The 22922-nt window shown below is 42.7% G+C and overlaps 1 protein-coding gene across 1 annotated transcript in view; it reads left to right on the top strand.

Annotated features, from left to right (window-relative positions):
* The first annotated feature begins 1726 nt into the window (after positions 1 to 1726).
* The window catches only part of MRPL3 (mitochondrial ribosomal protein L3), a 229158-nt gene continuing 207962 nt past the window's right edge, over positions 1727 to 22922 (top strand). The window contains exons 1-2 of the mRNA XM_069211920.1: positions 1727 to 1950; positions 19636 to 19814. Of these exons, the coding sequence (XP_069068021.1) occupies positions 1868 to 1950; positions 19636 to 19814 (262 nt within the window). The 5' untranslated portion in view covers positions 1727 to 1867. The remainder of the gene's footprint in view (positions 1951 to 19635; positions 19815 to 22922) is intronic.

A 22922-nucleotide genomic window follows, 5' to 3' on the forward strand; every position in this document is an offset into this window, starting at 1 on the left:
TTATAATGCACTCGGTTATAGCAATGCAAATCACTAATATAAGTAACTGAATTTGACTAATTGCATACATTGGTCAGCATAACAAGATTTCACTTTAGCATGGTGCATCAAATGAATACCTCAACTAACCTCTAATTAGCATTGGCATGTGGGGCTTCATGCAAAACGAATTTAGTCAACATAAATTTAGAAAACTTCTAGCTTGGGCTCTGTCAAAATAAGCAGTTGGTACCTAAGAAGGAAAACGCATAATACAATTATCCTTTCATAATTACCAAATACAATCAGCATTCAAGGAAAAGTCTTCGTCCTTCAGGTACCGGTTCGATCAGCATGGGGCAGATTTCAAAGGGGCATAGTTAAAGCAAGTTTCATTGCGGCAGCAAGGAAAATGGGGCAAAACTTACTGCATGGACAAGGCGGGCAAAATTAAAGTTAAAGTCTCTAGGGTGAGAATTCTTAAAGTCTCTTTCTCTGCAACAGAGAAAAGTCATCAAAGTGTCAGTTAAAAAGGCGTCTTGAATCTGGCTTCAAAATGGCATCAAAGAAAATGTCTGACTTCTCTTTGTCCGGTGGGTTTAAGTAAGAAACATTCCAAATTCTTCAGGGTCTTCCATTGGAGGGTTCATAGGGTGGCTTCCTTTTGACCAATGAATAGTGTCTTTCTCTTAGTACTCATTTATGCATAAGGTGTCCTTGGAGTTTTGGAACACAAGTAGCAACAAGGTTTGCCAATTATTTCTGTATCAGTGTCTTTATTGTCTGCACCTGCAGAAACTGACCTTGCTTCAAAGGGGATGAAACTTGCCTAGCACGAAACCTTGAGATAAGTGTATTAGTCATTTTTACTGGAAAAATACAGCCTTAAAGTTAAAATACGTTTTTGTTAATACAAGTGAAAACCACACAGTTAAATTTGCGACCAGGCAACTAGGCCAAAGCCTCTGCTAAATTTAAGCTAAGCATATAACAGTTTCAACAAGAAAATCATGGAATACATCTGCAATTATGACGGATTACTACATTGTCAATTCTTTCATGATTAATTAAGCTCGTTTATAATAATGGCAAACTACCTCGTGGGCACATTTTCCCACATACATTATTTTTCTTTGCTAAAATCACACTACCTTACACGATTTTGTTACATGATATATGAATATTTGTTAGTCTTTCTTTTTCTGCTTCATCACTTCTAGGTGTCACTCTAAGTCTCACACGTGCAGTTGACTGTCACTATACTCGCAGTGAAACCATGAAAATGTCACACATAAGCAATCTGAAAACCTGGAGCTATATATTTAGTCATCATTACATAACATTACATTTCAGAAGAACATGCACGACATCTCTAGCAAAAGCTGAATGGCCCATTCATTGAAAAGAAAGATCAATCAAAAACGGAATAATTGGCAGAACGCATTCGTTTCTCGCTATTTTGCAAATGTCATTGTCATTGCCGAAAACGAGTGCAGCAAAAAAAATATCAAAATAAAATCGTAATATTTGAAATCCGTTAAAATTCAACATTATTCGTGCAAAAAATGAAATGTAAAACAATGATATAGAAAGTTATTTTTATTTTGTTTATGTTTTTACGATAGCACAAAAAGAAACTACTGACAGCATACACTCTTTAAAGATGGCCGACCTCATCGACAACAGACTCTGCATTTCTAGTTACGACTTTCGCTACATAGTTGACTACAAAACGTGAGTTCCGGAACCTTGGAGAGAATTTGACGAGGCCCAGGGGAAATATTCACGCGATGGACAGGAAGTGAAAGGTGACATTAGCCGGCATGGTCGGAGGCTCCCGTGCAGCAGAGAGCTCTTAGACATTAGTGATAGGTCAGCGGGGCAGAACATGGCATGTGCGAGGAGCTGCCGGCTGCTAGCGGGGCTAGGGACTCAGCTGCTAGGACGGAGCGGCTCCGCTGCTGCACAGAGGTGAGTGTATCCAGGATATGCGTCCGAGTGATACAAACTGTACTTGCACCAGGTAACCCATCTGGGGCCATTAATGAGAGCAGGTCGGCTATATCAGAGGAGGGTATCAGGCGTACTTGTGATGGACGTTGTTGGGCTAGATGAGCATCATATTGAGATACAAGAGCTGGACTTTAAAGTGCATTTTCAAATTGGGTACATATTGGGTTGTACGTAGTAGGTTAGCTGGAAGTTCAGCGTGAATCAATGGCTTAGATTCAAGGCATCGGTGTATGCTAGTAGGTGTAGCCTTACTTCTGTTTACGCGAAACCGTCGAACTTTTTCAAGAAATGCATGTAAAATGCAAGCTCCTTACCTCTCGTGCCCCTTCTCCCGTTGCATGACTGGCATGATTTCAGACTGCTCATGTGTGAAATTTCCATGGCTTCAGTGTGCGTTTGAGTCACATTCCATTGCCAAATGTGGGACATGTCAAGTGACACGTTAATACGAGTAAAGGACACTTTTAAGTCTATTACAACAGACAGTGTAAAGTACCCTCGTTTGAGCTATAGTATGTTCTGGAAAAGCCCTGTTTAGTGGCTAACTTGCACAGTGTGAAATCCGAGCTTCACAACTTCACCAGACTGTGATTCCAAGCAAATATTTTATATCACTGTTCCTACTTTTTCTTCATGATCTCATATTCAAGTACTTTTAAATATGTAAGTTCATGATACGCGCTGTACAAAAACATAAAGTTTAGGCTTTTACAGAGAGGTTGTGAAAAATTGCCTCTCAAAGTATTAGACTTTTGCAGCTGGTGGTGGACGAGCTTGACAAAGAATCCTACAGGGGAGTGGAATTTAATAAAATATCTACTTCTCAGTGGGACAGGTTGTTTTATAAATCTGCTAGTCCCTTTGGTGCCATGTAGTACAGCGGCAAATTGTGGCAGCAATCTTGATATATAAGGGCTATGATAATAGTCTCTCTGATTATACCAGGGCTGATACTATAGTAGTACTTGAATACTAACAATTAATGTATTTTGCCACCTTTCTGCACAACTACATAGTGGGGCGGTAAGCAATACTTTTAGGACTGGAATACCTTTTTGAGTCTGTGCAAGCTTACTAATTTGCATGATTAAAGGGTTTTCACCAGCTCTTGTCTAATCGTTTCCCATACTGTGAAAGGTTGTAAATTTACTCCCCGACAATAGTCAAAAGTAAAACTTCTTCCAGAGTTGACTGGAAAAATGGTTAAACGGAAAGTGAACTTGTAAACGCTCAACAGATTTTTTTGCATGATCAAATTTACACATCGGAATTTGCTCGCGCTAAAATACAGTTCACAAATATTTTCTCGGAGTACAATTTTCTGATCTACTTCTAAGTAGGTCTGGGGTTAAGCAAGACCTTTTTGTTTTATTAAAATTCTATTTCTCTCTCCATCCATCTATTGGCTGGTTTCACTGTGACTGATCCTACTTGCAGAACTCGCTCCTTCCTACTCATTGTCTGGATACTGTCAAGGGTGACAAGTTTCGCACCCTACAAATCCACCTCATATTCCATTACAATTATTGCAATCTGCTTTTTCAGAAGGAGCATATCAGCACACAAAGTAGTTTTGTTCAGTGCCAGGAACTGCCGTGTGCTTTTAGTGACCAAAATATATCTTTGTTTTTTTGCTAATATTTGTTACAATGGTAAGAACCCAGCAGCTCCCACAGAATGTAAATTTTTACAAAAACTATGTCAGAACAAGACATGCATCGAAAAAGTAAAAATACTGACAGCCAATGTCGAACCTATTGGCTTTGCCACTTCTTGTTTATATTCATGTTTCTCATAATCTTATTGAAATTTGTTACACTGACTTTCCATTATGAATATTTTTTGGAAATACTAGCATTCAGCAACACGTTTTACAAAATGATGCTTGTTAGAAATGGGGTCTCTAGCTGGCAGTCGGTTTGCACCCTGTCTAAGTAGGGACCCTCAATCTAGTCGGGATAAGCAAGATACCTGCTCAGATAACCCCTGCTCACCCCCTTGGTAGCTTGGCATGAGCAGCCAGACTTATCTCAGAAGCAATGTGTAAAAGCATTTGCACATAACACACAGTAACACAGTGAAAACACTACAAAAGGACACCACACCAGTTTTAGAAAAATAGCTAATATTTATCAATTTAAAACAAGACTAAATACGATAAAAATCCACCATACAGTAATACAAATATGAATTCTGCAAGATTTACTCAAAAATACAGTTCCTTCAAGTCAGTAGCTCCACCTGGGGCTATCACGGCGTCATGATCAACAAAACCAACAGTTCAGGCCAGTCACGGGCCAGCTACAGTGTCAGGAAAACCCGCAAACAGTACCTTGGATTTGTAGCGCATCGCAATCCTTTCGATGAGCTCAGGTGAGCGGTGTCGGTTCCAGAGTCTGTGCAGGAGTCGTCCGGCCCTTGAAGTCACATGCATTGCAGATCGAACTCCGGGCTGATGAAGTCAAGAGCACTGGCATGTATGGCGTCGGGCTGCGGTGCGAAGAGGGGCGATGCGATGAGCGGTGCCCACAGGTCACGGTGCAGGCAGCGGCTCGGTGATGACGTCCATCGGCGTTGGTGGGACCAGGGCTGCGGTGTGGAGCAGAGTGGTGTAGTGTGCAGTGTCCACAGGTCACAGTGCAGGCAGTGGCGTCATCTTTATTGAAGCGCTGTCGTCGGTAGGCCCAAGCCAGCAGTGCGGTCGGGATGGTGCTTTGTGACCCTCACGAGCAGTATCCACAGGCCACGGTGTAGGCAGGGACGCCTGTGACGACACAGGAGTCGATGGTACTGGTGTCGGTGGACTGTGGCTGCGGTGCGGGATGGGACGGTGCTTCGTGCTCCTCACGAACAGTGTCCACAGGCCACGGTGTAGGCAGAAGCCGCAAGGTGTCAGCAGGAGCATCGTCGTCAGGGAGGCCCAGGCTGCGGTGTGAGCAAGCGATGCCGGAGCAGCGGCTCGGTGAAGTCGTCTGATGACGGTGTCGGTGAGACCAGGGTTGCGGTGCGAAGTGGGGCAATGCAACTCTGTGTGGCGCCGGCAGGTCACAGTGCGGCCAGTGGCTTAGTTTGCGTCATCACAATGGTTTCTTCTCTTGAACAGCACAAAACACACAGTTCCTAGTGCTGCAGGTCGAGGAAACTGAAGTCTTTGGTGTCCCTGAGACTTCCAACAGGAGGCAAGCTCTACTCCAAGCCATTGGAGAACTTTTTCAAGCAAGACACACCGCAAAGTTTACCCTTTGCTCTCTTTTCAGGCAGAAGCAACAACTGCAGGCCAGTCCAGCAAAGCAACACAGCAAAGGGACAGTACTCCTCCTTCAGCTCTTCTCGTGGGCAGAGGTTCCTATTGATTCCAGAAAGATTCTAATAGTCTGCGGTTTTGGGTCTTCTTCTTATACCCTGTACTGCCTTTGAAGTTGTCAAACTTCAAAGCAAAGTCTCAAGTGTTTGCAAGATCTCTCTTTATCCAGGCTAGGCCCAAAACGCACACCAGGGGGTCGGAGACTGCATTGTGTGAGGGCAGGCACAGTTATTTCAGGTGTGAACGACCACCCTTCCCTCCACTCTAGCTCAGATGGCTCATCAGGATATACAGACTACACCCTGCCCCCTTTTGTGTCACTGTCTAGAGAGGTGCAAAACAGCCCAACTGTCAAACTGATCCAGACAGACAATCGACAAACAGAATGGTTTAAGCAAGAAAATGCCTACTTTCTAAAAGTGGCATTTTCAAACAGACAATTTAAAAACCAACTTCACTAAAAGATGTATTTGTTAAATTGTGAGTTCAAAGACCCTAAACTCCACATTTGTATATGCTCGCAAAGGGACTCTGCGCTTTAAGGATATTTAAAGGAAGCCCCCATGTTAACCTGTAAGAGGAATAGGCCTTTTGCACAGTGAAAACCCAATTTGGCAGTATTTCACTGTTAGGACATATAAAACACACTAGTATATGTCCTACCTTAGACATACACTGCACCCTGCCCCTGCGGCTACCTAAGGCCTACCTTAGGGGTGCCTGACATGTAGTAAAAGGGAAAGTTTAGGCCTGGCAAGTGGGTACACTTGCCAAGTCGAATTGGCAGTTAAAAACTGCACTCAGACACTGCAGTGGCAGGTCTGAGCCATGTTTACCAGGCTACTAATGTGGGTGACACAACCAGTGCTGCAGGCCCAGAAGTAGCATTTGATTTACAGGCCCTTGGCACCTCTAGTGCACGGTAATAGGGACTTACCAGTAAATCAGATCTGCCAATCATGGATAAACCAATCAACAGTACAATTTACACAGAGAGCATATGCACTTTAGCACTGATTAGCAGCGGTAAAGTGAGCAGAAACAATAAACCAGCAAAAACAGCTTGAAAAAAATAGGAGTAGGAAGAAGGCAAAAAGTTTGGGGATAACCCTGCAAAATGGGCCATTTCCAACAATGCTGCAAAGAAATGGGTACCTAAAATATTGCTGTTTATCTAAACATTTTTTCCTTTTTCCCTAGTCTCCTTTTCCTTCTCAAGCTTCTAGAAATATTTTCATGTATTCAGAGGGGATTCTGGGAGCATTGTACTTATCCTCAGATTTTTAAACATTGCAAATGAGTGTGCACTTTTTTTTTTTTTTTTTTAAATTGGAATCACTGTCACTAGTGCAGTCCAAGCTTACAACATTGAGCGCTTGCCCTAATAATAAAGTTCTTGCATTAATGATCCATAAATAGTTTGAATAGCATTAACTCATGGACCATAATGTGGTACTGTAAATGGGCAACTAAAGGGTTTGTGCTGCAGCAGATCAGGCCTACCTGTCCCCAGGACAAAATAAATCTGGAAACTTGTTGTCCACGACCCCAAACAATATCTCCTGGGCGTTGGACTGTAGGAAATCCACAGACCTGATCTTAGGATTGTAGAAACCAGCCAAGGGGCAGGGCATAGATTCCTCATGTGCACAAAGGCCAAAGGAGTCTGAAATGTTTGTCTTCCTATAGCCAGCTGCGGACGGCAGTAAAGTGAGGAGGGAGAAGCTGTGCCAAAATCCCAGCTACCATCAAATGTGTCATGAGAAGGTGTCAATATATCTATGACAACCTTTCCTTTTCTCCACCTGGGAAGCTCTGACAGTGTACCCAGCAGCTGCAGTCTCGCAGCTGACACTGGGAATCATACCGCCACACTAAGAAAGCCTCAAGCAATTCTGAGGGGCAGAGAAAAGCTATAAATGCGTGCCAGTGCATTTCAGTGTGGTGATGCATGAAGCAGCATTGAAGAGTATTAATGTTACTTGTGATGCATGGCACTTGGCAGGACTGGCCTAGGTGCAGCGTCCTAAGCTAAGAGCACCACTCTAGTAACTCACACACTACACCAAAATATTTTCCACATAGCCACTTGCAATTTCAGTACTGTTATGAGTCATCATCCAGTACGTAGAGTGCAACTTGTTCATGAATGCACCTTGGTTTGAAAATTTATATTTTACAATCAGAGTCTGTACTTTGGAGGAACTCTCACATTGCATCTGTAGTGTGGTCTGAATTCTGGCATAAACTGCTGTCTTGCATCATTCTGTTGTCCATGACGCTATTAAAACTTAATTTTGATAAGTGAAACCTTTCACTTACACCCCTTGAAAGCCACAACATTAGCAGAATGTTACAGATGCAATTACATTATGATCTAGTTTATTTATGGGCTAACAAATGAGTTATAAAGGAGAAAATCCTAGTTAGCAGGTTTGTTGGGAATCGGTGTTTTATTTACACAAGAGCTGTAAAACACCGGGTATCTTCACTGTTTGTTTAGTAGCTGTAGGGTTTTTGTAAATCACTAAATGCTGCAGGCAGATGCTACATATCTCAAGGGGGTAGGCGGAGCAATGTTTTGTGTAGATTTCAAAGAAATATCAGGTGACCTAGATATTGAATCTGATGTGCTCATGCCTTTGTCCGGTTAAATTGCTTGGCACATAAAGAAGGACTGCAAATTGCAGCTTGCTAAACGTCTTATAGCAACTGCAGTATACTGAGTGGAGAACTGTTTGAGAGTATGGATGGCTTGACCATGTCCATTTGTCTGCCCTGTAGTTTATAAGCCCCATGCATAACTCTGCATTGATGAGGGGTAAGCTAACATCCGCCTCACCACCCGACATTGCCTGCGCCATGGCTGTTTGAGGAGTAGCCACAGGTACACATCAAATGCTCCCAGGGCACCTTGATACCCCCATGGGTGATAAGCCGCTCTTTACAAATCCTTGATTGATTGATACGATGTCTGTAAGTTGTTTGGTGTTTTGTGTTTTAATGTGAATCCATGTCTTTTACCTTGTGCAATGGCCCTTCATGAACTCCTTACCAGATTACTGATATCAACATCAGAATTTTGTGGGAAGAAAATAGAACACCAGGTGTTGAGGGGAGAATGTCCATTGAATGATGTGCAGTTGTATCCCCTACCATGTGTGCCTTAACTGCATACCCGTGAATCAGAATTTTGGTCATACCACTAATACTGCATGTGCATTGACCTAGGCCCTCTCGTTTGAAAATGATAGCTTACTGTGTCTGCGAATTATAGTGACAGGCTTTTACCTGCGAGACCTGAATTCGCACTTGAAGGTCCATTCATCTAAAGTCCTGCTGCTTGCAATGAACCAGGCAATATATATATATATATATATATATATATATATATATATATATATATATATATATATATATATACAAATTCCTTCTCTTCGCAAGGAAAGAAACACACTCTAAAGGTATAAAATTTCCAAAAGCTTTAGTGCTCGGCTTTTCAGATCGTTATAAGGGTACTAACCTGTGGAAACTCAATTTGAGGACAGGACATATATATAATGTTGCTTCTGCATAGTGGGTTGTCCTTTTTGGCTTTTTGGTTTACTAATTATTGGTTTACCTGTTGAAAATGTGCACACGAGAGTGCAAAAACAGTATGAATATTGGAAATACTGGTAAAGAAATGTATTTTGGTAATTAAGAGTAGTTTATATTGATATTTGCCTGATATGCATTAATTGTAAAAACAAAGAAGTCATAAATGCAATGGTTTTATAACTGTCGGTAAAGTGAAAGAACTATAATACCCATAATTCATTATAAAAGGTAAATGTCTATCATCATGAAATTAAATCTGGTTTAAATGAGAATGATAATCAGATATGAATGTGGATGTTTAATAGACATTGTTTTACTTTTACTTTTACTTTTGGTTTGGTTCTGTTTTGTTTTATATTTTTTTCTTTGTTTATTTCAATTGGATAGTCTGTTTTTCTTCAAATAGGTATATAAACACTGAAAAGGGCCAAAAACTGTAACACCTGTAATCAAGGTCGTGCCGACTGAAACGCGCCTGGTGCTTTTGTTTGTTTTTGTGTGCGAATGATCTGAAAAGCCCAGCATTAAAGCTTTTGGAAATTTTACACCTTTAGAGTGCGGTTCTTTCCTTGCGAAGAGAAGGAATTTGTTCATACATTAAACTGGCGTCCTGGTGTTAAAACCGCACCACTGTAAAACAAAGTGCGCCAGAACACTCCCTTACGGGACAATTTCCATTGGATTGAAAATAAATATATACACATACACACACTTTTGGTATCTCCCAGATGGGAGTGGGTGAGGGAACACCAGAGACTATGGTGAGGAAAGAGGGAACAGACTTTCCTTGGACGTGTTAGGGCCCTTCCTGAGACACTGAGCTGTAAATGAACTCAGACTGAGCTGCAATTAGATAGATGGCAGAGGATACAGGATAGGCCTGCCTACATTATCTTTTAGGTAACTGAGTCTTTTGATGGGGCACATTTTATTTTCTCCCTAATTTCTGCAATTTGCTGGGTGCAGCCTACTGTCACTTCTTTGTACTTCTGTGGTGGGCACTTCATCTGGAGATTGTCTGGCTGGATAGAGAGAGCATCTTTTGAGTTGGAGAGTTGTCATTGGTTGGCTGTCAGTAAACGAGTGAAATTCAAAGCCCTCTGCATAGCCCATAAGGCTTTGCATGGGGAAGGCCCTCTATATTTTCAAAAAATCTTCACCTGGCATACCTCGACCCCTGCCCCCACCAACCTCCCACTGATCCCCCCCCTCCCAATTTAAGGTCAAGCACAGCTAGTTTGGTTGTTATTCCAAAGATAAAGAGAAATGGGGAGAAAGGAGTTTTTCCTTTCTGGTGTGTACACTCTGAAACACTATACCTCTTGGTCTTAGGTCACAATCCAATTGAGTCTCCTTTATGAAGATGCTTAGAGGCCTTGGCGATTGTGCGCTATATCGAACTTCATTCATTGCTGACAGAGGCTAGGCCTGGATGGTGGCCTGACCTAGGAGCATAAAAGGGCAACTTAACCAAATCAATTCCAAAGAAGCAGACCTGAAATACACGTCCTACGTCTGTGAAATTGGTATAAAGAGAGGAGCTCAAGACCCATCGTTGTTTGGTCTTGTGGTCTCTTCCACTTGGTAGTCCATTGATTACTCTGGGACTACTATGCAACCAGGGGTTGGTGTTCCACTGACAGTGAACATCCAAGGGTGAGGAAACATTGCCTGGAGTCCAGTTGGAAGCAGGAATTACTGGATTGTCCTGGTTGCCAAGATATTCTCTCAGTGAGCAAATTAAGGAAGTGCTAACCCTGGAGGAGAAGGGGATTGCAGAGAGACAGCTGTAATTGAACATGATGAATGGTGTGTCTGATTGAGACTGGCTAGGCAAGTACACCAAAGGACTCGTTGTACAGATGGATTCGGCAGTGCGATCATCAGTTATCTCTGTCTTCGCCCTCAGGCACCTGCAGCGATGTGCCTGTGCGGTAGGCCAACCCAAAGCTGGGATAAATGTAGGCCTGATGCCCATGTGCTCCACAAGTTGACTGTGTGACCCTTGGTATAGCCAAGTCTGGGTCCGGACCAGTCCAGCATAGATACACAGATGCACATTTCCTGCCAAAGGGTACCTTGGATAACTCTCTGCTAAATACAAGACTAAATATGAAAACAACACAGAGAAGGGTTGACTGGAGATTAGATAAAAAAACACCCCTGATAAGCACAACAAAACTGTAGTTTACAGAAAATATGAGAACAGTCAGCTCCGAGGTGACCACATGGAATCCATACACAATGGTCATGCGGGGACACCTTATTGCCTTATTTGTGGGGAGACGTAGGAGAAGAGTGGGGAAAAAGAAGAAGTAGAGCAGCCTCAGTGACTTTGGGAATATGAATGTGCATACAGCCCTAGCAAAGAGCTTGCCCACAAAATAACCCTAGCTGTGGGGGAATATAGACAATTGGTGGATAAGACTACGTAGTAGGCCTAGCAGCATAAGCTATATGATGTAGGCAGTAAGGTGGGCAAACTACTGGCAAGATGGGAGAAGGGGAAAAGGTGGGTTCAGTTTATACGGACAGAGGTGAAATAGTGAATACCATGGAGAAAAATCCAGAAACCTTTTCTAGCTATCTGGAAAGGCTGTGTCACCCACAAGGTACTTGTTCAATAAACGAAATAACACCATTTGGGGAGAATATACCTCACCCACATGATCTCCACTGAAGACATGCTAACACGAACAAATAATAGAAACAGAGGAGGAGGCAGAGGCGATTAAATAACTTAAAAGTGGGAAAACGCAGGGCCAAATGGTTTGCTGCCTGCATTTATTTAAGTGCTTCTGCAGGAAGTTAAATGACTCCTATCTATGGTTGTTTGTTGAAGCCCAGAAGGAGGAAAGGCTCCAGAGGGATCTTGGAACAGCAAATATCGTTTTAACTCATAAAGCAGGGTGATTTCATCTCCTACAAGCCCATTTCATTGATTGATATTAAGGCCAAGATACCGGTGAAAGGTCCTCCCAGTCACCTCTTGATACACTGAAAGGTCATGCTCAGTCAGCCTTTATGCCACATAGATTGTCATAGTTGGACTCTTGCTCTAAGCAAGACTGCTGCTTTAAGGATCACAGTACTTATGTTTGTCGGCGGCTATGCTAATCCTACAGCAAATCGCAAATGTCGTTCCAACCCTCCCTTCTCCCAAGCGGCACCTCACCAAAAACCCAAACAGTAAAAGGTGGTTTGTGGCAGCCTGTACGCATGGACTCAAGAGTGTGACATCTCAGGGAGTGTCGTGGTTGAATGGACATTACCCCTTTCTCACATAAACACCATGTCTCAATCAAACACCGGCAATGAAGAAGATCCTGTAAAGTTTCAATTGGTTTTATTTAGCAAAACTGCAATCTGCGATAAGTTGCATGGGCTGCAATGTTTAGGACAAGAAACAGAATGGTAAAGACAAGTCATTTATACAAAGACCCCCACCATCTTGCAATAACATGTAATGACATGAGATGTGAAATATTTCCTAATATCCTAGCATAATGAGTGTAACCTAAAAGAGAGCTAGGTATGTTAAACCTAATCTGCCAATGCCATGTCCATGAGAAGAGCCTCCCAACCCTTGTTACCTTGGAATGAGATCTCTAGATCAGACTCCGTAGGGACACGAACACTAGGTCAGCGTCAAGGCGACGTGCAGCAGCGATGGCATCTGTCCGGAATCCCTCTGACTATCTGTCTAAGTGAGGAGTATTTATACAAATCTGCTTGGACCCCTGATGTAGGTCTGTTCCCAAACAATAGAAAACAAGACATGCTTGGGATTGTAATTTATATAAACAATTCCCTCAAAAGCGTGAAGAGGGAAAGTACCCAGGGATGTGGCATTCCTATTGCCCGACGCCCGGGACATCTTGTTTGGGGTCAAGGGCAACAAGTTTTTATGTTTACTTTGTCCTTGGGACAAGTAGGCCCAACCCTCTGCAGCACAAACCCTTTGGCTGCCTGTTTACAGAGAGTGGAACTCTCTGCAGTGGAGGTAATGTGTTTCCAAAAAATAATGCTGTTCGAACTTGTATTTATGGTTCATTATTTGAAAGCCTTCATTATTAGGGTGAGTGCTGTAAATATATGTTTTAAGGTCACACTTCACTACTGACGTTGGTTCCAGTACAAAAAAAACAAAACCGTGTATACACATGTTTGAAAAGTTTAGGCTATGAGGCTAAGTATAATGCTCCCAGAATGCTCTCTGATTAGATGCAAATGAAGTGTCATTTAGTAAAATGTGTTGATGCATGCTAGTATTTCCCAAAAATATTTCTAATGGAAAATCAGTGTAACCATTTTCAACACGAATATGGGAAGCATGAAAATAAACAAACACTGACAAAGCCAACTGGTCTGACATATTTTTATAAGTTTTTTAGTTTCATCAATGCGTGTCTTGTTTTGACATGGCTTTTGTAACACTTTATTGTTGTGGGAGCTACCAGGCCCTCAACATTGTAACAAACACTGGCAAACCCCCCCCCAAAGTTTTTGAACTCTAAAAGCACACGTTGCCACCAGTGGCTTAACAAAGGCCCTGCAGCCGCCCTCCAGGGGGCCCCTTCAGCACAGCACCTGCCCTGAGTGAGTCTGGAGAGGGGGCTCCTCCATGTTCTTTGCAAAGGGGCACCCTTCAGTTTCGTTACGTCACTGATTGCCACTGTAGTTCCTGACACTGAACAAAACTACTTTGTGTGCCAATATGCTCCTTGTGGAAGAGCAGAATGCGATCACTCACAGTAAAGCCAGCCGAAAGAGAGAGAAAAGAAGTTTAATAAAAACAAAATGTCTTTGTTAACACCAGACCTAATTAGGGACCAAGACCCATATGTAGGTAGCTTTTTGCATGTCGCAAACAGCGACTTTTGCTGTTTGCGACGTGCAAAAAGCACACTGCGATGCACAAACCCAGTTTTGCGATTCAGTAACCTGGTTACCGAATCGCAAAACGGGTTTGCCACTCGCAATTAGGAAGGGTTGTTCCCTTCCTAATTGCGACTCGCAGTGCAATGTAGGATTGTTTTGTGACCGCGGGCGCAAACCAATCGCAGTTTGCACCCATTTCAAATGGGTGCTAACACTTTCGCAAAAGGGAAGGGTTCCCCATGGGACCCCTTCCCCACTGTGAATGTCACTGTAAACATTTTTTCAGAGCAAGCAGTGGTCCTGCTCTGAAAAAATGAAACGAAAACGTTGTATTTTTCGTTTTTGTAATGCATCTCGTTTTCCTTTAAGGAAGCAGTCACAGACATGGTGGTCTGCTGTCTCCAGCAGGCCACCATCCCTGTGAGGGCCGCTATTCGCAAGGGGGTCGCAAATTGCGACCCACCTCATGATTATTCACTAGGTGAGCATTTGCGAAGCCCTTGCGAATCACAGATGGTGTCAGGGACACCATCCTACATTCGGATTTGCGACTCGCAATTTGCGGGTCGCAAATCTGAACCTACCTACATGTGGCCCCAAATTCTTAAAGAAAGTCACAAAAGTGCAACCATGGTATATGTCGTACCCCTATAAAATATTTGTGAACTGTATTTTAGCATGGGTTAATACGCATGTGTAGATTTGCTCATGTGAAAATCTATTGAGCATTTGCAAGTTCATTTTCCCTCCGGCCACTTTCTTCCCAACCATGGAAGAAGTTCTAATTCTGCCATTGTCAGGAGTAAATGCCCAACCTTTCTTATTATGGGAAAATATTAGAGAGAAGCTGGTGAAAATCTTTAAGACATGCAGGTTAGTAGGTTTGCAGACTCAAAGGCATTCCAGCCCTGGAACTATTGCTTACTGCTTCCTCCAGCCCCAGTATGCAGATCTGCAGAAAGGTGGCAAAATAAGGAAATTACTACAGTAGGGATTGAAACTGCAAGTATTCATGCCCTACTATGGTAGTAGCCCTGGCATAATCAGAGAGGCTATTATCAGAGCTCTTACATAATGAGATTGCTGCCATAATTTGTCGCCACACTACATGGCACCAAAGGGACAAGTAGATCTTTTTACAGGACAAGTAGATTTGAGAAGCAACCTGTCCCCTGGACAAGTAGATATTTTAATAAATTCCACACCCCTGAGTACCTAATGTGAACACCTACAGTTTGTTTATCTTTGTCGCTTGATATTGACGCCTTAGTGTGGTGGCACTGATAATGCAAACTAAAACATGGGCCTAACTAAAAACAAGGCAGACATTTTGAAACATTTAATTAAATGTGCAACAACATAGCTAGCTGAGTAGGGTGAAAGTCACTAGGTGACGGGGGCACAAGTCTGCAAGCCAAAGCTAAGCTAACTCCTGTATCCCATTAAAACAAACTAGGATTCACCTCAATATCTACACAACACAATCTGAGATGCCTATATATCATGCTAGCAGGATCAAATGGGATGAGCACAGCTGCCATTCTGCTCTCCTTGAATGCCAAAAAGGCATTTGATTCTCTTGAATGGGCTTATCTGATGGCTGTGTTTAAATTCAAAGGGATTTGGCCAGAAATATGGCGTAGTTTTACTATGGCATGCTACCCCCATTGCTCGAGGTAGGGTAAATGGGACGATCTCACAGGAGTTCCTGCTGGATAGGGGGAAAGACAGGGATGCCAATTGTACCCACTGTCATTCTCCCTGGCAAGTGAGCCACTGACCTATTGAGCTTAGAAGGGCACACTGCTATGAGTATTTAAATGGGGCTATGGCTGGTAAGACATTTGCCTCTACGAAGATGTGCTTTCCTATTTAGTCGACCCTGAGCAATCTATACCCAAGCTACTGGAAATTCTCAGTGTTTAGGGGGTTTACTCAGGCATTCACATTAGCTGGCGGAAATCAGTAGCATATACTCTTATGGATTGAAAGCCACCCACAAAGTGGAGATGTCCACTACAGTGGATGATAAGTGATTCAGATGCCCCTGCATCTGTGTCTCAACTGATGTAATCACCTTCATGAGGAATGAGCTAAGTACTTGAAGAATACAAAGTAGACATTGAACACTAGAAAAGATTTCCAATATCGTTTATGGGCATTGATGTTCTTAATAAAATGATAACATTATCTAAGTTCTTGTGAGGGACAGCTGAAGGATTTTGGGTGCTTGGGGCACATATATTTTGGCCCCCCTGTTCGGAACAGCTTTGATGTATGATCCATTCTCATCTTTTTTTATGCCCTCTTTTGCCGGGTCCCTGGCACTGCACAAGCAGACTAGTCCAAATTTCAAATATTGAGAACTTAGAAATAACAATTAGTGTTCAACATGTATTTTACTATTGTAAAACCTCAAATAGTTCATACATTTACAATAAAATAAGCTATCCTTAGGCAAACTTACTCCTGCAATTTACGCCCTTATTTCTTGAGAAAATACCATCAAGCTTTGCCTTCAAACTATTGAACTTTCATGCATGACTTCCAGGGAGTCCAACATTGACCAAAAAGCAGAATTTATGAAGGTGCACTTCTTTCTTTGTTCATATAACTATTGTGCTTGGGCTTTTTGGGAGAAAACTAGTGCAAATGTAGGATTCTGATTAAAAAGTTTTGAGTTTGACTGTCCACGTAGCCAAAACCCCTCCTCGTATCCTCTGAATCGCATAGGGTGACTCCAGAAAACCTCACTTCTCGGAGTCATTCACACTAGCCTTTGTGGTGCTGCTGTCTGCTTCAGCCTTTTGCACCTTTCCCTATTATCTTTTCTGCTTACCTTTTATGCACCTGTCTTGATTTTATGGGCTGAGCGTGTGAGTGCATGCGCTAGCACATACGTCTTGCTTGCAAGACTCTGTAGTGTTCAGTAAAGGGCTTGGAGCCCGCCTGTCGCTTAACATTTGTTGGCTTGCATGGCACTCTTCTTTACAACCTCGTAATTCGTCAAGGAACGCCTGGCATCAATTCTGTTCCTATGTGTGGAGCAGTGATCAAACACTAATTGATTTGACTTAACTAGTGCCCGTCCGTTGCCCCCGACGTGTTCGAGGTACTACTTTTGTTATTTCTAACTTCTAGTGACCCGCTAACAGAAGGCTTGTGCCTGGCAAAAATGTGCCCAGCAGGACAAACAAAAGTGCAAAGTTTTATTTTTTTAAAGCTTTTAAAGCTAACTTTAATTTAATTTATTTTGCCATCTCATCTTTTCTTACTTTGCACTCCTGTTTTATTTTGTGTTTGCTCGTGGGCTCTGTTCTCAAAAGAAGACCATTAACAGCAGTTTTTCTTTATCATGTGTAATCTCTGAAATGATGCTACAACACCTAATCATGCAGTACTCCCCAATCCACCCCACTTTAATCCGGCCCACTAAGAAACACCCCAATCGAAACCGCCCCACTCCAATTTGCCCCTCTAATCAAAAACAGTCTGCACCACTCCAAAACAATATGGCACACTGCAATCCAAAACAATCTGCCCCACTTTGATCTGCTCTACTCCCATTTGCCCCACTTCAATCAAAAACAATGCCCCACTCAAATCCACCCCACGCCAATCTAACCCGCTTCAGTCCAAAACAATCTGCCCCATACCAGTGTGCCACACTCCAGTGTGCCCCACTTTAATACAAAACAATATGCCCCACTCCAGTCCAACTCACCCCATACCAATGCACTCTATCCCAATTCACCCTACTCCCATCCACCCCACTCCCATTCAATCAACCCCACACCAACCCAATCCATCCTAATACACACTGCCCCACTCCAACCCAAAACGATCTGTCTCACTCCAATCTGGCCCACTCCAGTCTGCCCTATTCCAATCCAAAACAATCTACCCCACTCCAGTCCATTTCAACCTGCTCCACTCCAATCTGTCCCGCTACAGTGCCAAACAACCCACTCCAATCCAGGACAATATGCCCCACTCCAATCCATCTCTCCTCACCCCAATCCAATCCAGTCCACCCACACCAATCCAGCCCAGTCCAATCTACCCCACTCCTGTCTATCACTCACTAGTCCACCCCACCCCTCTGCAGTCCGATCGACTCTACTCCAGTCCAACCCACTCTACACCAATTGGCCCCACTCCAACCCACCTCATTCCCTAGCCAATCAAGTCCACTAGTACTACATCCACCTAACTCCAAAACAATCCACCCCAGTACAGTCCACTGTAATCCACCCCACTCAGTCCAATCCAGTCCACATTAATGCACCCTACTCCAGTCAAATCTACCCTACTCCAAACCACCTTTATCTACCCCACTTCAATCCAGTACACCCCACAACAATCCAATCCACCATACTCCACGCCACTCCAATCCACCACACTCAATCCAGTCCACACCCTAATCCACCCCACTTATTCCAATCCACCTCACTCCACTCCTCTCCACTCGACCCCAATCCAATACACCCCACTCCATTCCAATTCACCCAGTTCCAATCCAGTGTACCTCAGTGCAGTTCACCCAGTTCAATCCATCCCAGTCCAGTCCACCACAATCCGATCCAATCCATCTCCTCCAGTCCACCCCACTCCAATCCACCACACTCTACCTCAATCCAGCCCACCCCATCCCAGTCCAGTCCACCACATGTCCATCCAGACTACTCCAATACACCCCACTACAATCCACCCCAGTCCAATCCATTCCACCACACCCCACCCTAGTTCAGTCCACCCCACTCCAATCCACCCTATCTCCATGCAGTCCACTCCACTCCAGTCCTAAACACCCCATTCAAGCTCACCCACCCCACTCCAGTCGAATCCAGTCTAACCCAGCCCTGTCACTCCAATCCAAACCACCTACCCAATCCAATCACCTCACCCCATTTCAATCCACTCAAGCACCCTATTCTACTCCAATCCACCCTATTCTACTCCAATTCACCCCACTCTACTCCAATTCACCCCACTACCTCAATCCACTATACCCATTCCAACCTGTTGCACCCCACTTCACTCTACGACACTCTTTGCTGCTGAATCCTACTCCCCCCCCCCCCTCTACTCAACTCTGACACTCTACTACCAACATTCAGACAAATCCACTCTACCTGCCTGCTCCACTCTGACAGTCCATGCCACTAACCTTTAACCATGCTGAACAGCAACCACACTGGTGTACAACATGACAAAACAAAGCCAATAGCTCTTGTATTGGCGAGACCTATTGGCTTTGCCAATGTTTTTTTTGTGGCCTCTTCCTCATCTCATGCCTGTGCTGTACTTTTGCCTGCACCACATAAGGCATGTTGGAAAAAGACAGTGGCAAAACCGAGGTTTGACTCTGTTGTGGAGTTGGTCTCTGCAATACCTTTTTGCTCCCGTTGAAACAAGCATTGGCAAAGCAAATATGTCTGGCCTTTAATGGCCATTGCAGAGTTATTTGATTTGCCAAGGCTTGTGGATGCATGGGTGGCTGTCCAGTGGTTCTTTGTAACATACTGGATTATCATTATTATTATTTTTTTCCAAGATTGCTGATGTGTTGAAAACAGTGCATCTGCCATCTTGGAACATTAAAGGATTGATAGAGTATATCAAAAAGCATTCTAAGATGGCCACTGAGGCATGAACAAGCAGCCAAGTTCAGATGTTTTTTATTATTTCATCTGTTGAGTGCCGGTCACATTTACAAGCAACATACAAATATTTTAAAAGTGGTTATTTTCTGGAACGTCCTTACATAAGGCAAATGGCTGTTTGATAACTTGTTTGCTCTTTTCTGAATGTAATCAGTCTTTATGTTGTGTCAGTAATTTACCATTTCTTTTCAGGGGATCATGCATCTTTATTGTCAGACAAGTGCAGACTATTACATGGTGGGACGAGCACTTATCTGAGGAAAGCCGGAAGTTTCTCAAACAATGCACAGCAGAGGAATACAGAACACTCACAGCCAGTAAACTCAACCCTTTAAAGGATGATCCCTGGCCTATTCATCAATGGACACCAGGTGAGTTGGGAAGAGTATTTTGCCAAATTACTCATAAATAATTTTTATTGTCTTTATAAACCTCGACTTTCACCATAAGATGAGAACTGCTTAGCTCATTCAGTCACTATCGTTCCTTCCTGGTCTGTTTTCAGACCTAGTAGGGTCTACAGCTTTTCACTCGCTATTGCTCTACTGTCCATGCCCTAAGCTTGTAAACACTTTAGTTTTTAGCTTTTATCCAGATACATTTCATACAAATACATTTCCAAAAGTACCAATCCAACAGATTTCTGTCTCATAGAATGTGTAGCAGGAAGTATCACACAGTGACCAGTGTTCCAAGGGCCTCCTTCCCGTCCCACTTCTGCTTAGGCTATCCATCGTCATGAGATACCTTTGTTAGCAGCATAACATTGTTGTACACGTCAATTTCCTCACTGGGCAGGAGAGGTGTAGGATTCCATCTTCCTGGGATTCTATTTTTAATAATCTCCTCCTGTCATGGCTTGTTCCTTCATTTCTTAAAGTCCCTGCTTGAACTCATTCCTCTGCCATATCCTAAACAGTGGTTTTTCATGGTGGCCTTGCATCTGGAGGGGGCATCATTGCCCATGCAGTTGTATCCCAGTCGGCCAGATTCTCTCTGTCGCCTATCCCTTTGGTTGCCTTCATTCAGTATTCTTCTGTCCTGTCATTAATCCAGCTGTCTGTTTGTGATCCCCTAGGCCTGGCTGAGTGTATTGCCACACACCTTTTGACTAATATAGCACCCAGCATGGAAAATCTTAAATTGAATTACAGTTTGGTGGTGAAACCCTACTCATTCAGCAACCAGAATTCTTGTCTGTGTGAAACACAAACAAAATACAAATCAACCTGTGCTTAATCATTTGGTAGCTTGGCACAAAAGCAGTCGGGCTTAACCTAGTGCAGCAGTTCCCAAACTGTGGTCCGCGGCCCCCCAGGGGTCTGTGACACATTCCGAGAGGATCTGCGGGCCTGGGCCGGCAGGAAGGCACTTCTCCATCTGGGGCCTCTGACAGAAATGCATGTGTGTTTTTATATTTCTTCCTTTGTGCAACAGTTTTAAAAGCACCACAAAGTTCCTTGTACAACCAGCAGCTTTCCCGCAAAACTAAGTGTCAAGATAACTCTGGTGATTAATGTACCTGCTGGGGAGAGATGGGAGATTTGTCTAGTGGCAGTTTTGACTCATCTAAGGTAGCACAGATGGTTAATATGCTTGCTGCAAAGGACGTGTATCATGCAACAAACAATATTTTATGTGCATACCACAGTGGATTACTTCTTTTGAGAGAGACGTTTGTTACTATGCAGTTCATAAGTTACATTCGTAATCTAGCACAGTAAACTATGAACTGCCATTAAAGAGCTGAATGCAAACTGCAAGGCACAAATTAGAAAGTTATATTTTTTCCCCAGTCTTTCATTTTCCTTATGCTGCTAAAGAAAGGTTTGCTTGCATAGAAATACGCTCTTATTATTAAAGTCGACACAAGCCACTGTTATGTTCTGAATCCTGGGTTTGTGCTTCTCCGGACCGAGCACTCTTAGAAAAAGCCTACCAGTGTGGATTACATGTGAATCCTACAGTTTTTAGTCCCCTGTAAAGTGCTCCAACACCCTACACTGTTATGAGAGGTGCTTTAAAACAAATGAATTAAATGTGACAGAGAGGCTATTGAGAGGCCCTTATAGTTTTACTTCCTTTTCCCACTACATATTTTTGTGGGAACGATTTCTCAGATCTTATGTACCTAAAACATAAAAACAGAAATCACTTGGGAAATGTAAAATATAACGTGAGGATTCAGCTTTCCTAGATAAAACTAAACATTGAAAAGTAGGTTGCCGGGATGCAGTGCCAACCTTCCCATTAAAATTATTTGTTTTTTGCAATTTGTTTTTAATATAAAATAATTATATCTGTAGTAATTTGAGTATTTGTTTGGTCTGTACCTGTTTTTGTATTTTTTGTGAATTTCTGTTTTAATGTTAGAAATTTAATTCGTATAAGTTGCTTGGGGTGTTCCCGGCTTCCAGAAGTGATTCAGTGGGTGTCCTCAGGAGTCAAAAGGTTGTGTGTAAATTATTTATGCTGCACTTTAAACAGTAATAAAGTGGAAACACAACACAAGAAAAATCCCACACGAATTTAGACAAATATTGTAAAATTTAATAAATGTATTCCCAACAAAAATCCAGAGAGTAAAACAGGAGATATGCAGTTTTAAAGATTTAAGTAAAAATAGGGATTAAAAGTAGAAAGTGCCCACTGTGGTTATCTGGTTTCTCTGGACCTTGATGAAGTCACAAGTTCAGGCAGACCGCAATGGAGCTTAGGCCCACTGAACAAGGTACATTAAATCCTGGTTGTGGAGCATTGTGAGGTCCCAGGTCGAGACTGTATTACACAGGGGTGAGTTGTGGTAGGTAACAGCTCTTCCTCATTATCAAGTCAGATATGGTCCCTCTTGCCAACACCTATTCCCCATTTGTCTCGCTGTCTGGGAGGAATACTCAAAGATCATCTGCAAGGTGTGCATAGTCATGTGACCCGGGAACATGCTGTCATGCTGTAGGCACCAAATGGTTAGGACAAGAAAAAGCCAACTTTCTAGAAGTGATTAAACAAAGAGGGCTAAACTGTTTTTTTTTTTTTTTTTTTTTTTTTTTTAAACAAGCACGTAAAGGTACCTACAATGGATTTAAGTCTATAAGTTTTACTGAATTGCAGCTTGTTGGTGATGCAGTTTACTCACTTCAGAATTGTATTTCGAAAGTAAATTTACCCAATCCTTCATCAAAGGAAGAATAGATGAAGACTGCAGGTAAAAGTATTTTAGTCAATTATATTCAACATAAAATTCAATATGTGTGCATCCAGAGTGTACACAAATAAGCACATAAAAGATAGGGGTTGAACAGAAGGTTCCACGTACATCAAAAATGCCTGACTTGTTTTATGTTTTCTAATATGTCTTTATACTCTGTGCCCACTTTGGGAGGCTTAGAGATTGTATGTTAAAATAACAGAAAATCTAAATTCCACCATTTTTTTTGCAGAAAGATGGGTAGTTTGTCGACTTCCAGTCTTTAAGCGTA

Source organism: Pleurodeles waltl, chromosome 10 (assembly GCF_031143425.1).
Source record: "Pleurodeles waltl isolate 20211129_DDA chromosome 10, aPleWal1.hap1.20221129, whole genome shotgun sequence".
NCBI classification, from domain to species: domain Eukaryota; kingdom Metazoa; phylum Chordata; class Amphibia; order Caudata; family Salamandridae; genus Pleurodeles; species Pleurodeles waltl.